The 10,625-nt window shown below is 41.7% G+C and overlaps 2 protein-coding genes across 2 annotated transcripts; both read left to right on the plus strand.

The window, feature by feature from the left end:
* Window positions 1-3,634: 3,634 nt before the first annotated feature.
* LOC120782121 (PI-actitoxin-Axm2b-like) lies at window positions 3,635-3,983 on the plus strand. Its single transcript, XM_040114263.1, has 2 exons — window positions 3,635-3,716; window positions 3,796-3,983. The coding sequence occupies exons 1-2, from the start codon at window positions 3,635-3,637 to the stop codon at window positions 3,981-3,983; spliced, it is 270 nt and encodes an 89-aa protein (XP_039970197.1).
* A 3,184-nt stretch (window positions 3,984-7,167) lies between these two features.
* On the plus strand, window positions 7,168-7,494 carry LOC120782120 (PI-actitoxin-Axm2b-like). Its single transcript, XM_040114262.1, has 2 exons — window positions 7,168-7,249; window positions 7,316-7,494. The coding sequence occupies exons 1-2, from the start codon at window positions 7,168-7,170 to the stop codon at window positions 7,492-7,494; spliced, it is 261 nt and encodes an 86-aa protein (XP_039970196.1).
* The last annotated feature ends 3,131 nt before the right edge of the window (window positions 7,495-10,625 follow it).

The raw sequence follows: 10,625 nt of genomic DNA on the forward strand, positions 1-10,625 counted from the left end.
TCGCCTTCTCACTTTAGCTCGTCTTCAAACGGATGTTCTTAGGCTACCCAGAGGATACGAGGTCTAAAACCGGAAGTCATGAGCTGCTTGAGTCATATGTAAAAGAATCGTTTCTAGCCACTTCCAAGTGAATGGCGATCAGAACACTTTCCTCACTTGCATGAACCTTTACACATGACTCCATCCTTCATCTTCAACCTGCTGCTGGAGAAAAAAATTCGAGCAGCAGAACTTAATCGAGTAGGTACAATCTTTTATAAAAGTGTACAGCTGCTGGCGGCCTTAACACCCGCGCCGTTAGTTCTGCTATCTCCAGACTGGACAAGGAAGCAATGCAAATGGGTCTGGCAGTGAACGAGGGCAGGACGAAATATCTCCTGCCATCAAACAAACAGTCGTCGCACTCGCGACTTGGCTTTCACGTCAATGTTCACAGTCATAACTTTGAAGTCGTAGATAATTTTGTCTATCTTGGAACCAGCGTAAACGCCACCAACAATGTCAGTCTAGAAATCCAACACAGGATAACTCTTGCCAACAGATGCTACTTCGGACTGAGTAGGCAATTGAGAAGCAATCTCGATGAACAAAAACCAAACTCTATAAGTCGCTCATAATTCCCGTTCTGCTATATGGTGCAGAGGCCTGGACGATGACAACAACTGATGAGTCGACGTTGCGAGTTTTCGAGAGAAAAGTTCTGCGAAAGATTTATGGTCCTTTGCGCGTTGGTCACGGCGAATATCGCATTCGATGGAACGATCAGCTGTATGAGATATATGACGACAGTGACATAGTTCCGGGAATTAAAAGACAGCGACTACACTGGCTAGGTCATGTTGTCCGGATAGACGAAAACACTCCAGCTCTGAAAGTATTCGACGCAGTACCCGCCGGGGGAAGCAGAGGAAGAGGAAGACCTCCACTCCGTTGGAAGGACCAAATGGAGAAGGACCTTGCTTCGCTTGGAATGTTCAATTGGCGCCACGTAGCGAAAAGAAAAAACGACTGGCGCGCTGTTGTTAACTCGGCTATAATCGCGTAAGCGGTGTCTATGCCTATAAAGAAGAAGAAGAAGGGTCTCCGACGCTTCCTTCTGGGTGTTACAAACTTCGTGAAAAACTTAATATACCCTGTTCAGGGTACAAAAACAAGTAAGGGAGGGTAAAACTCCGGTGCAACTGAACATTTTATACTCTTGCAGGACTTGCAGGAATGAAAGCCATGGAGATACCTTAAGGTGAAAACGTTAACCAGAGGATCAAAATCTAAGCAATATTATATACCTATACATATGTCACCTGTATAACGGGGTTTTCCATAGAGGACGCTAGTAGACCGATAAGGACAGTATATATATTTTTCTGCTATTTTTCTGCGGAAAGATATACGACCCAACAACGAGTCGAAATTTTTTAAATTTACTACCAAAATACGAAGTCTACCTACCACGCCTTTGGAAGATATATGTATCAAACCTAATAGGGGCCACGCTCACTTCTTAAAATTTTTTATATCGCTGGTGTTGTTTTGATACTCTTTATCTCATTTTAGTGCTAAACTATAACTTTATAAGTTTTCGCTTAATGGCGTTTTGTGGGCGTGACAATGATCCGATAACGCCCATCTACGAATTCCTGCCTCATTTTTTGCCAAGAAAGACGTGTGCCAAGTTTCATTACGATATCTCAATTTTTACTCAAGTTATCACTTGCTCAGACAGACAGACGGACAAACAGTTACTGGGATTTCAACTCGTCTAATCGTTCTGATCCATGAACCCTAAATACAAGTCAATGATTTTTTAGGAGATACCAACAACCGTTAGGTGAACAAAACTATTGTACTCTGTACCAAAAATATTGTAAAATTATAAAATTGGTAATCGTCAAGTCCCATATATCCACTCCTAAAGAGGTTTGTTATTGGCGTTGCAAAGTGGGTTTCTTATTACAATGTTCAGTTAAATAGCTGTGGTGGAAGCATTTGACCCAACGTAATTGAAAGCTTTGCTTTGTGTTTAGTGTGATTGGCAGTACATCATCTATTATGATCTTAATTCCCACCTGAACCGTCAACAATTTTAGACCGTTGGAAGGAAGCGAATTTGACCAACAAAAGAGAAATTGTGTTCCAGCAGAACAACGCCAAGCCATACACATTGAAATCGACTCACCAGAAGCTCCGTGAGCTTGGTTGGAAACATCTTATGCTCCAACCTTATAATCCAGACCTGACACTAACTGATTACTTTCGTTTTCTGCTATGGCGAATGATTTTGGTGGTGAAAAATACGCCATATTAGAAGCTGCCCGTCTCAGTTTTTTATGTCACTAAAATCGAGGGGAGTGGCATTATGAGATTACCCTCAAAAGCAAGTGTCATCCGTTCCATAGTAACATATGAAGCGATAGTGAGGTGAATAGTATTGTAGATAAAGAGCCTCATTAAACATCTGGAACAGCTACAACGGACCTACTTACTGTAGATTACGGTCGTAATAAAAAGTACATCAACAAAGAATCTGAATGTTATCCAATAAATATTCAAGTGAAGTAACTATGAAGCAATGCTTACCACCACGGCTCATGATTTTAAGCCATTGATTCCCGACCAAGCGTCAATACGTGCATGATTAAAGAACTCGGTCTAAATCAGCAATACAACAGAAAAAGGGAGATGCATGAGGAAATAAACATAACGTTTTCATTCCGCAACAGAAAATATTGGATCAAAGGTTCTGTGATCGCTAGTACCAACGTCAAAATCTACATATTTTCCGACGCATCAAAGGCTGATATACATAGGCACAGGAACGGTCTTCTTCTGTAGTAATCTAATTGCAGAAGCTAGCTTCGAACTAAATGACTATAATTCAGTCATTCAGGCCGAAATTGTTGACACAACAGTTGGTGCCAAGTCGGCTTCTGCTCTAACCAGCAAGTTTATACATATTCTAGTGTACTGCAAAGCGTCAAGTCCCACTGCATTAGGTTATGCCAGCAGGAAATAACTCTAATAGACTTTCAGTAGGTAATCTGGTAAATATCATATAGGTACCCAGTCATTTAGGAATAGTAGGAAGCTAAAAAAAAAATGAATTGTGCCGCTTGGAGGCAGCTTAGAGGAATGATATTCCCTGTTACTAAACTCCTGCAAATGTCGCTTCTACTTCTAGGCAAAAAGAAACCTGGTAGTATAGTAACCTTTGGAATAGCTTTAAGAAAGAAAGATAAAATAAGTAAGAAAAAAAAGTTTAATAACGAATAAAGAGAACTTGCACAACTTACAATTTTTTCGTTTATAATACCCATTTCAACTGCAATCTGCAATACAAAGAATATATTCAGAACAATATTCTTTTAAAATTAAAAAAAATCTTTTCAATAAAATAAAACATCTGGTTTACAGCGAAGCACCTGCTTCATTAACATATGTATATACATACATTGATTCATAAACAAATGTATGTATGTAAACATATGACATATTAATGAACACCTGGAACTCTTACCATTCCCCCTTTTTTAATCGATTATTTCTCGCAGACATTTTGTGGCTATAAAAGCTGCTTGTGACCCTGCAAACATTATCAGTTACTGAAATCAGAATAGCTCAATAACAAGCTACCAATATGAAGTTCCTTGCTTGCTTCTTACTTTTGGCTGTCTTCCTTTTCCTAGGACAAACCCAAGCGCAATGCCCGAATGCGCCACGTAAGTGAAGAAAGAATATAATTGTACGAGTATTGCATCCATATTTTTACTTAAAAAAATATCTGTTTCATTTCTGCAGAATATTACAGCTGCTCGGGTGGCTATCACAGCGGTAGAAGGGGCAGCGGTTGTTACGGTGGCACCAGATGGTATTACAATCCGAACACTAGAAGTTGTGGCAGCTTCTATTACAATGGCTGCGGTGGTAATTCGAACCGTTATTGCTCGTACAGCGCCTGCCAACAGCGGTGTTATTCTCGTGGTTAAGAACTCAGATTAATAAGTTCGATTTCTAATCCTAAAATATATACTTGTATGTATGTATAATCAAATGTGGATAATCATTATAAAATAAATATCTTAACTTTTTTCAACTCTAAAAAATTTGGTTGTTGTTTTTTTAAGGATAAATTTTTACTGGAGTACTTAGACTTCATTATAGCGTCTGATCAGTACCGATCGATACTCAGAACTACATAGTAGAGTTTGGCCAATTTGTCAGTATCGCTCAATTTAATATCAGTTGGACAAAGTTGTTTCAAAGTATTTCATACCCAATAAAAGATATTTGATACAAATTCTGGAATATTTAATAATACTTATCAAAATGGTGCATTTAGTACTAATTGAGCCCGAAGAGGCTGCGCTCTTACCTTAGTAATACTCACGTCTCGGTTTAAAACAATAACCAATAATATCTCGGGGTCTAAATTCGGGAGCATTCCAAATAAAAATGTTTCTATATAGACTAGAACTGACCTTGTTGAAGATGCGGTAGCCAAGACAGGAAGCTTCTGCAGAGCCACTCCGACATATTCGGTTTAAAATTGCAGCCTCTGTTCACCAGAGGTGCGGTTGCGAGCAGACGTCGGTCTTGAAACAAGCGGTTCGCTATATAAATGTGTACAAAGCTTTATGCTATACGTGGTTGTGCGCAAGGTTTGGGACCCGCTACGTAGAAACCTTTCGCAATGAAAAGGAAACCACAGTCTCGTAAGAAAGACCCCACTTTTGAAGACGACCACAGCAAATGTCATATGAACAATGATTTAAGGGCCAGAAATGCGATGCACGGGACAAGGATCGCATTTAATACAGCGCCTACTGGTATATAAAGAAACGCAAATTGCGTATGGTATTTGTGGTGAGAGAAAGACTCAGTCGTTGAGTTCTGGCATTCACTCCGCTGAATGAGCGTCTAGCCACAATCCGCATCTGAACAAAATTTTTCGGTATATCGCTGATTTCGGCACATGCCTCGACGGAAGTGAAGGATAAAACGACCAAAGATGTCTTTTATGAGAGGCTGGAGCGCGCTTATGACAGCTGCCTCCGACACGATGTACTTGTAATTGTGCTCCCACCTCTGTACAGTAAAGCACGCCCGTCAACAAACACAAGGAAGCTATGACGTCGAGAAGCTGCAATCACAACAAACAGCGATATGATAACCTAGACGACTTGCACTCTTGCTCTCTGGGAGCACTCATCAGCAATAAAAGAACCGAAACAATTGGTTTTCGGATAATCCAAAAGAATAATAAACAATCGATCACAACACGTGCGGGATGGGATAGATACCGAGAGTTGAAGAGGGAAGCGAGACGCATTTGCAGACAGAAAAAGAAAGGACGGAATACGTGAGTACGAAGAGCTTGACAAACTGGCCGACAGGGGTCATGCTCGAAAATTCTACGAAAAGATACGGCATCTAACCGAAGGTTTCAAGACCGGAGCATACTCTTGTAGAACCCCCAGAGGGGATCTAGTGACTTGTGCCCAGAGCATCCTGACATTATGGTGGAATCACTTCTCCAGCCTGCTGAATGGCAGTGAAAGCATATCACCAGGAGAAGGTTAACCCGATTCCCCAATCGATTACGATGGAATGTTCCATTGTCCGACTATGATGAGGTTCGAATAGCAATTACCCGTCAGAAGAACTTCAAAACTGCAGGGACCGATGAATTACCGGCCGAGCTATTCAAATACGGCGGCGAAGCACTGATAAGGAGCATGCATCAGCTTCTTTGGAAGATATGGTCGAATGAAAGCATGCCCGAGGACTGGAACCTTAGTGCGCTCTGCCCAATCCACGAAAAGGGTTACCCTCCAATATGCGGCATTTATTGTGATTATGCGCCATTGTGAATGATTAAAGCCCACCGTCAACAAACTGATTGGACCTGATCCGTGTGGCGATGGACCTAGAAAATCTACAATCAACCAGATTTTCACCTTGCCCACAATTCTGAAAAAGACCCATGAATGGAAGATCGCCACACACAACCTTTTCGTCGAAAACCGCCTTCGACATGTAAATGAACTGAATTTATGCCGCTATGTCTGAATTTGGTATCCTCGCAAAACTATTACGGCTGTCAAAACTATCCTTGAACAATACCAAAAGCTCCTTTAAGATCGGGAAGGACCTTTACGAGCAGTTCCATACCAAACGAGGTTTCAGACAAGACGACTCCCTATCGTGCGACTTTTTCAATCTGCTGCTGGAAAAAATAATTCGAGAACTAAGTAGAGAACGCCGATGATATCGATTTCATTGACCTCAACATCCGCGCCGTTATTTCTGCTTCAGAATGGATAAGGAAGTGAAGCAAATGGGTCTCGTGGTGAACGAGGGCAAGATGAAATATCTCCTGTCATCAAACAAACGCACGTCGCTCTTGACAGTCATAACTTCCTCCATCTTGGAACCAACATTAACAACAACGTCAACCTGAAATCCAACGCAGAATAACTTTGCCAACAAGTGCTACTTCGGACCTCCTTGGACTGAGTAGGCAATTGAGAAGTAAAGTCCTCTCGACGAAAAGAAAACCAATTCTACTTTTATATGAAAGTCACTCATCCTCTCCGTCCTACTATATGGTGCGGAGGCATGGACAATGACAACACCTGATGCGCCATCGGTACAAGTTTTCTAGAGAAAGATTCTCCGGAAGATTTATGTTCTATAGCGCATTGGCAACGACGAATATCACAGTCGATGGAACGATGAGCTGTACGAGATATGCGACTTTGAGTTCAACTAGTTCAGTGAATGTCGTTCGAATGGATGAAAACATTTCAGCTCCCGGGAAAGCAGCGAGAGAGGAAGACCTCCTCTCCATTGTTTCCAATGACCAGGTGGAGAAAAACCTTTTTGATTGATCTATAATAAGCACAAAAATTAGTTCACATGCTTTCTGAAGCAACACACGTTTTCATGTAATTTAAAAATACATTCTTTTAAAAAACAGATGTTAAGCCATTTACATAAAAACAATAGAAATATTATGATGTATATTATGAATTAATTCTAAATGTTAAAACAGTGAAATTTTGAAATATAATTTTCGATATTGTAACTCTCGGTATAAAAGCAACTTCTTGGATTGGAAAAATTATCAGTTTCTGAAACTAACTACTTCAACTCACTTACTAAATTAACATGAAGTTACTCGCTTGCTTTTTAATGCTGTCGATCTTCCTCTTCCTTGGACAAACTCAGGCACAATGTCCGAATGCACCAAGTAAGTAAACAAAAATATATATTTTAGCTACAGAAAATGTATTAATTTGACTACTTTCGTCCACAGGACACTACAGCTGCTCGGGTGGTTATCATAGCGGTCACGGTGGATCAGGTTGCCACGGTGGCACCAGATGGTATTACAATTATGGAGCTGATCGGTGTTACAGTTTCCACTATAACGGCTGTGGCGGTAACTCGAACCGTTATTGTTCGCTAGCAGCCTGTCAAAATTATTGTGAATAATAGTCGACTGTAATCGAATGCAATGAACCGGTTTTTGAACAATAAAATAATTTCATGGCACATTTAAAATGAGTGTAGTTCATTTTTTAGTTAAAATTTCAAAAAAATATCGAGGATGTTTGGAGTTTAGTTGGGCTTCCTAAATCCGTAGTGTAGGCTAGAACAGTACAAATACTTTAAAGATTGTAAACGGTTAATATTTTGGGTATATTCGTACCAAAAGGTGTGAATCTGTAAGTCGGTCAAAAATCAGGGTGTTGCTCATCGTTTTCTTTGATTAATGCCATTCCATAGGTCTTCGCGGTCAATAAAAAATAACACTTGACCATTTAAAGGCGACTACGAGAAACAATTCGTCGTAAACGACCAATTCGCTCTGTACCTTTTTCTTGTTTCAGAACAGAAAAATCCGCTTCGGCACTGAAGACATCCTAGCCAAGGCTTATAAATACTGTATGGACATTTTAATTATTTAATAATAATCCTTGAGATTTCTAATGCGAGTTCTAGATATGGCCGGACAGAAGCATAGGAAATGTTGCAGCGTTTCTCTCATGCCTACTACCCTGCACTTTTTGCATGTCATCGTTACTAATCTCCATCTGGCTCGGATGTGATGCCAGTAAGTTGTGACCTGTCATAAGACCAAACCCCGTCCTTTAGTCTTTCGGAGACCTTATGAGTAAACTGTTTGTTCATCGGGGCTTTGTTTCCTGCGTTGCAAGCTATCTCAGCCGCTTTCTTGACTGCAAAGACTTCCGTCTGGAGGATACTCCGTCAGCGACCAAAAAATGGAAGTAACTCGCGAAAATTTTCGCGCGATTATTTACAACTTTCGAGGTGGATTAACTCATCAAAAGTGTATAGATGAACTTAATTCAATCCTTGACGATGAAACTTCATCAGGGTTCTATATACATATGTAGGTATGTATACTAAGATGTTATAGTGAATTCAATCTAGGTCACTGTAAGGCGAAATTCGTGAAGGTCATCTAAAATCTGTTGCTGTTCCGAAAACTATTGACGATGTGCGCAAACTAATATTGCGGTATTATTGAGTATTATTGGGACTAGCATACATATGGCTCAAGCAGCTCACGATTTCCGGTCTTTGACCAAGTATCCTCTGTGTAGCCTAAGAGCATCCGTTTGAAGGCGAGCTAAAGTGAAAAGGCGAAACATCCCCTAAAGAGGGTTGTGCGCAGGGTTTGGGAACCGCCACGTAAAAAAAAACACCCAATGAAATCTAACAATCAGCCTCGGATGAGAGACCTCGCTTTTGATGACGACCATGGCAAACGAAATAAGGACTACAAATTAAGACACCTGGAATGTTCGGTCCCTCAATTGGGAAAGTGCCGCTGCACAGCTGGTTGATGTCCTCTTTAGAGTGAAGGCTGACTTCACAGCCGTCCAAGAAATGCGGTGGACGGAACAAGGACTGAGACGAGTAGGTCCTTTCGGCATTTACTACAGTGGCCATATAAAGGAGCGCAAATTCGGTGTGGGTTTTGTGGTGCATGAGAGACTCCGTCGCCGAATCCTAGCATTCACCCCGGTGGATGAACGTCCAGCCACAATCCGCATAAAAACGAAGTTATTTAACAGTTCCCTGATTTGCGCCGACGCCCCGGCGGAAGTGAAGGACAAAGAAAGTATTTGTGGCACAACAGCCGGTAAATTCAACCTCCGTCAAGAAATATTTCCAAATGGGTTGAAGCGGATCGACTTCACTGGGGCCCGAAATATGGTTATCTATAGTACTAGATTTCAGCATAAGAAAATTCATCAAGCTACGTGGCCGTCTCCAAATCGAAAAACCAACAACCAGAGCGATCATCTTGTGATAGAAGGAAGATAGGACTCTAGTATTTTAGGCGTGCGTACGCTCCAAGGTCCTAGAACTTACACGGACCACTATCTTGTTGCAGCCAAGATTCGCACCCGCCTCTGTGCAGCAAAAAGCGCATGTCAACAAACACAATGAAGGTTCGACGTCGAGAAACTGCAATCACAACAGACAGCCGAACGATTTGCTACTTTGCTTGCACTCCTGCTCTCTGAGAGCACTCTTCAACAGCTCGGTATAAGGCAAGTGTGGGACGGCATTTCAAACTCCTTACGTACAGCTGCAACCGAAACGATTGGTTTTCGGAAAATGCAAAATAACAGCTGGTACGACGAGGAGTGCCGTGTCGCAGCGGAGAGAAAACAGACTGCCTACCTCGCAACGTTACGATCGACCATAACACATGCGGGATAGGATAGATACCGAGAGTTGAAGAGGAAAGCGAGACGCATTTGCAGACTGAAAAAGAAAGAGACCGAAATGTGTGAGTATGAAGAGCTTGATACCAGGGGGCCGACAGGGGAAATGCTACGAAAAGATGCGGCGGCTAACTGAAGGTTTCAAGACCGGAGCATACTCTTGTAGAACCCCCGAAGGGGATCTAGTCACCGATGCTCAGAGCATACATAAATAATGGAGGGAACCGGCCGAGCTATTCAAACACAGCGGCGAAAAACTGATAAGGAGCATGCATCAGGTTTTTTTGTAAAATATGTTCGGACGAAAGCATGCCCAACGATTGGAATTTAAGTGTGCTCTGCGCAATCCCCAAAAAGGGAGACCCCACAATATGCGCCAACTACCGTGGGGTAAGCCTTCTTAACATCGCGTATAAGGTTCTATCGAGCGTATTGTGTGAAAGATTAAAGCCCACCGTCAACAAACTGATTGGACCTGATCAGTGTGGCTTTAGACCTGGAAAATCAACAACCGACCAGATATTCACCATGCGCCAAATTTTGGAAAAGACCCGTGAAAGGAGGATCGACACACACCACCTCTTCATCGATGCCTCTATGCCACCGATGTCTGAATTTGGTATCCCCGCAAAACTAATACGGCTATGTAAGCTGACGTTGAGCAACACCAAAAGCTCCGTCAGGATCGGGAAGAACCTCTCAACCGTTCGATACCAAACGAGGTTTCAGACAGGGCGACTCCCTATCGTGCCACTTTTTTAACCTGCTGCTGGAGAAAATAATTCGAGCTGCAGAACTAAGTAGAGAAGGTAGAAACTTCTATACGTATGCCAATGATATTGATATCATCTGCCTTAACAC

The sequence above is a fragment of the Bactrocera tryoni genome, unplaced genomic scaffold (assembly GCF_016617805.1).
Source record: "Bactrocera tryoni isolate S06 unplaced genomic scaffold, CSIRO_BtryS06_freeze2 scaffold_949, whole genome shotgun sequence".
Lineage (NCBI taxonomy): Eukaryota > Metazoa > Arthropoda > Insecta > Diptera > Tephritidae > Bactrocera > Bactrocera tryoni.

Excerpts from the sequence above, each read along its gene's own strand:
- LOC120782121 (XM_040114263.1), top strand. The coding sequence starts at position 3,635 with ATGAAGTTCCTTGCTTGCTTCTTACTTTTGGCTGTCTTCCTTTTCCTA. Across the intron at positions 3,717-3,795 it reads GCAATGCCCGAATGCGCCAC|AATATTACAGCTGCTCGGGT; the intron begins GTAAGTGAAGAA and ends TCATTTCTGCAG.
- LOC120782120 (XM_040114262.1), top strand. The coding sequence starts at position 7,168 with ATGAAGTTACTCGCTTGCTTTTTAATGCTGTCGATCTTCCTCTTCCTT. Across the intron at positions 7,250-7,315 it reads ACAATGTCCGAATGCACCAA|GACACTACAGCTGCTCGGGT; the intron begins GTAAGTAAACAA and ends TTTCGTCCACAG.